Below are 1,081 nucleotides of genomic sequence, written 5' to 3'. Positions count from 1 at the left end.
AGGAGCAGCAGGGACGCCGTTTCAAGCGTAGAACTCCTCTTTCAGCAGCAGCAGCAGCAGCAGCAGAAGCTGCAGCAGAAGCAGCAGCAGAAGCAGCAGCTGAGGCTCTTATAAACCTGCATAACCACAATGTTATGTGGATGATATTCGTTACTTGTAGTGTTCTATGGCCTTTCAGATGCAGGCATTGAGCTGCTGCTGCTGCTGCTGCTGCTGCTTGAGCAGCAGCAGCAGCAGCAGCAGTGGTAGCAGCAGCAGCAGCAGCAGCAGCAGAAGCTGCTGTTGAAGCAGATGATGATGGTTTATGTGGATGATATTCGTCACTTGTGCAGACACTAACCACCTGCTGCTGCTGCTGCAGCAGTTGCTGCGGCAGCAGCAGCTGCTGCAACCGCAGCAGCAGCAACAACTATAGCAGCAGCAGCAGCAGCAGCAGCAGCAGCTGGTGTGGATGCTGCTGCTGCATGGGGTTTATCTCCGCCGCCTGCTGCCTTCTATGGGCATCCAAATGCAGACACTCAAGTGCTGCTGCTGCTGCAGCAGCAGCAGCAGAAGCAGCAGCAGAAGCATCAGCAGGAGAAGCAGCAGTGGCAGCAATTGCAGCAGCAGGTGCTGCTGCTGCTGAATCTGCTGCTGCCGCTGCATGTTTGGGTTCATTACCTGCAGCTTTTGGTGGCATTCCAAGTGCATGCATTAAGCAGCAGCAGCAGCAGCAGCAGCTGTGCTGCAGCAGCAGCAGCAGCAGCAGCAGCTGTGCTGCAGAAGCAGCAGCAGCAGCAGCAGCAGCAGCAGCAGCAGCAGCAGCAGCAGCCGTGCTGCAGCAGCAGCAGGGTAGAGGCTGTAAGGAGCAGACGTAGGAGTAACGAAGAAGCAAAGAAGAAACAACAAAAAGCAAGAAACAAAAATAAAAATAAAAAATAAAAAAATAAAAAAATAAAAATAAAAAAATAAAAATAAATTAGTTGGGGTGTATGTGCAGCTCAACTGCTTCAGGGAGCTGCCTATACACCCCAACAGAGCCACCGCGTATATATAAATACATTTATATATATATATATATATATATATATATATATATATA

At 50.0% G+C, this 1,081-nt stretch overlaps 1 protein-coding gene across 1 annotated transcript in view; it reads left to right on the top strand.

Moving 5' to 3' along the window:
• Positions 1-1,036, top strand: part of EMH_0088640 (uncharacterized protein) — a gene marked incomplete at both ends in the record, with an annotated part of 1,725 nt that extends 689 nt beyond the window's left edge. Inside the window, 2 exons of the mRNA XM_013501323.1 lie at positions 362-840; positions 980-1,036. Coding sequence (XP_013356777.1) covers positions 362-840; positions 980-1,036 — 536 coding nt within the window. The remainder of the gene's footprint in view (positions 1-361; positions 841-979) is intronic.
• Positions 1,037-1,081: the final 45 nt, after the last annotated feature.

This window comes from Eimeria mitis, genomic scaffold (genome assembly GCF_000499745.2).
Source record: "Eimeria mitis Houghton genomic scaffold, Emh_scaff6690, whole genome shotgun sequence".
Classification (NCBI taxonomy): domain Eukaryota; phylum Apicomplexa; class Conoidasida; order Eucoccidiorida; family Eimeriidae; genus Eimeria; species Eimeria mitis.
Note: the sequence above shows the minus strand (reverse complement) of the source record. Positions and strands in the feature narration are given on the sequence as shown.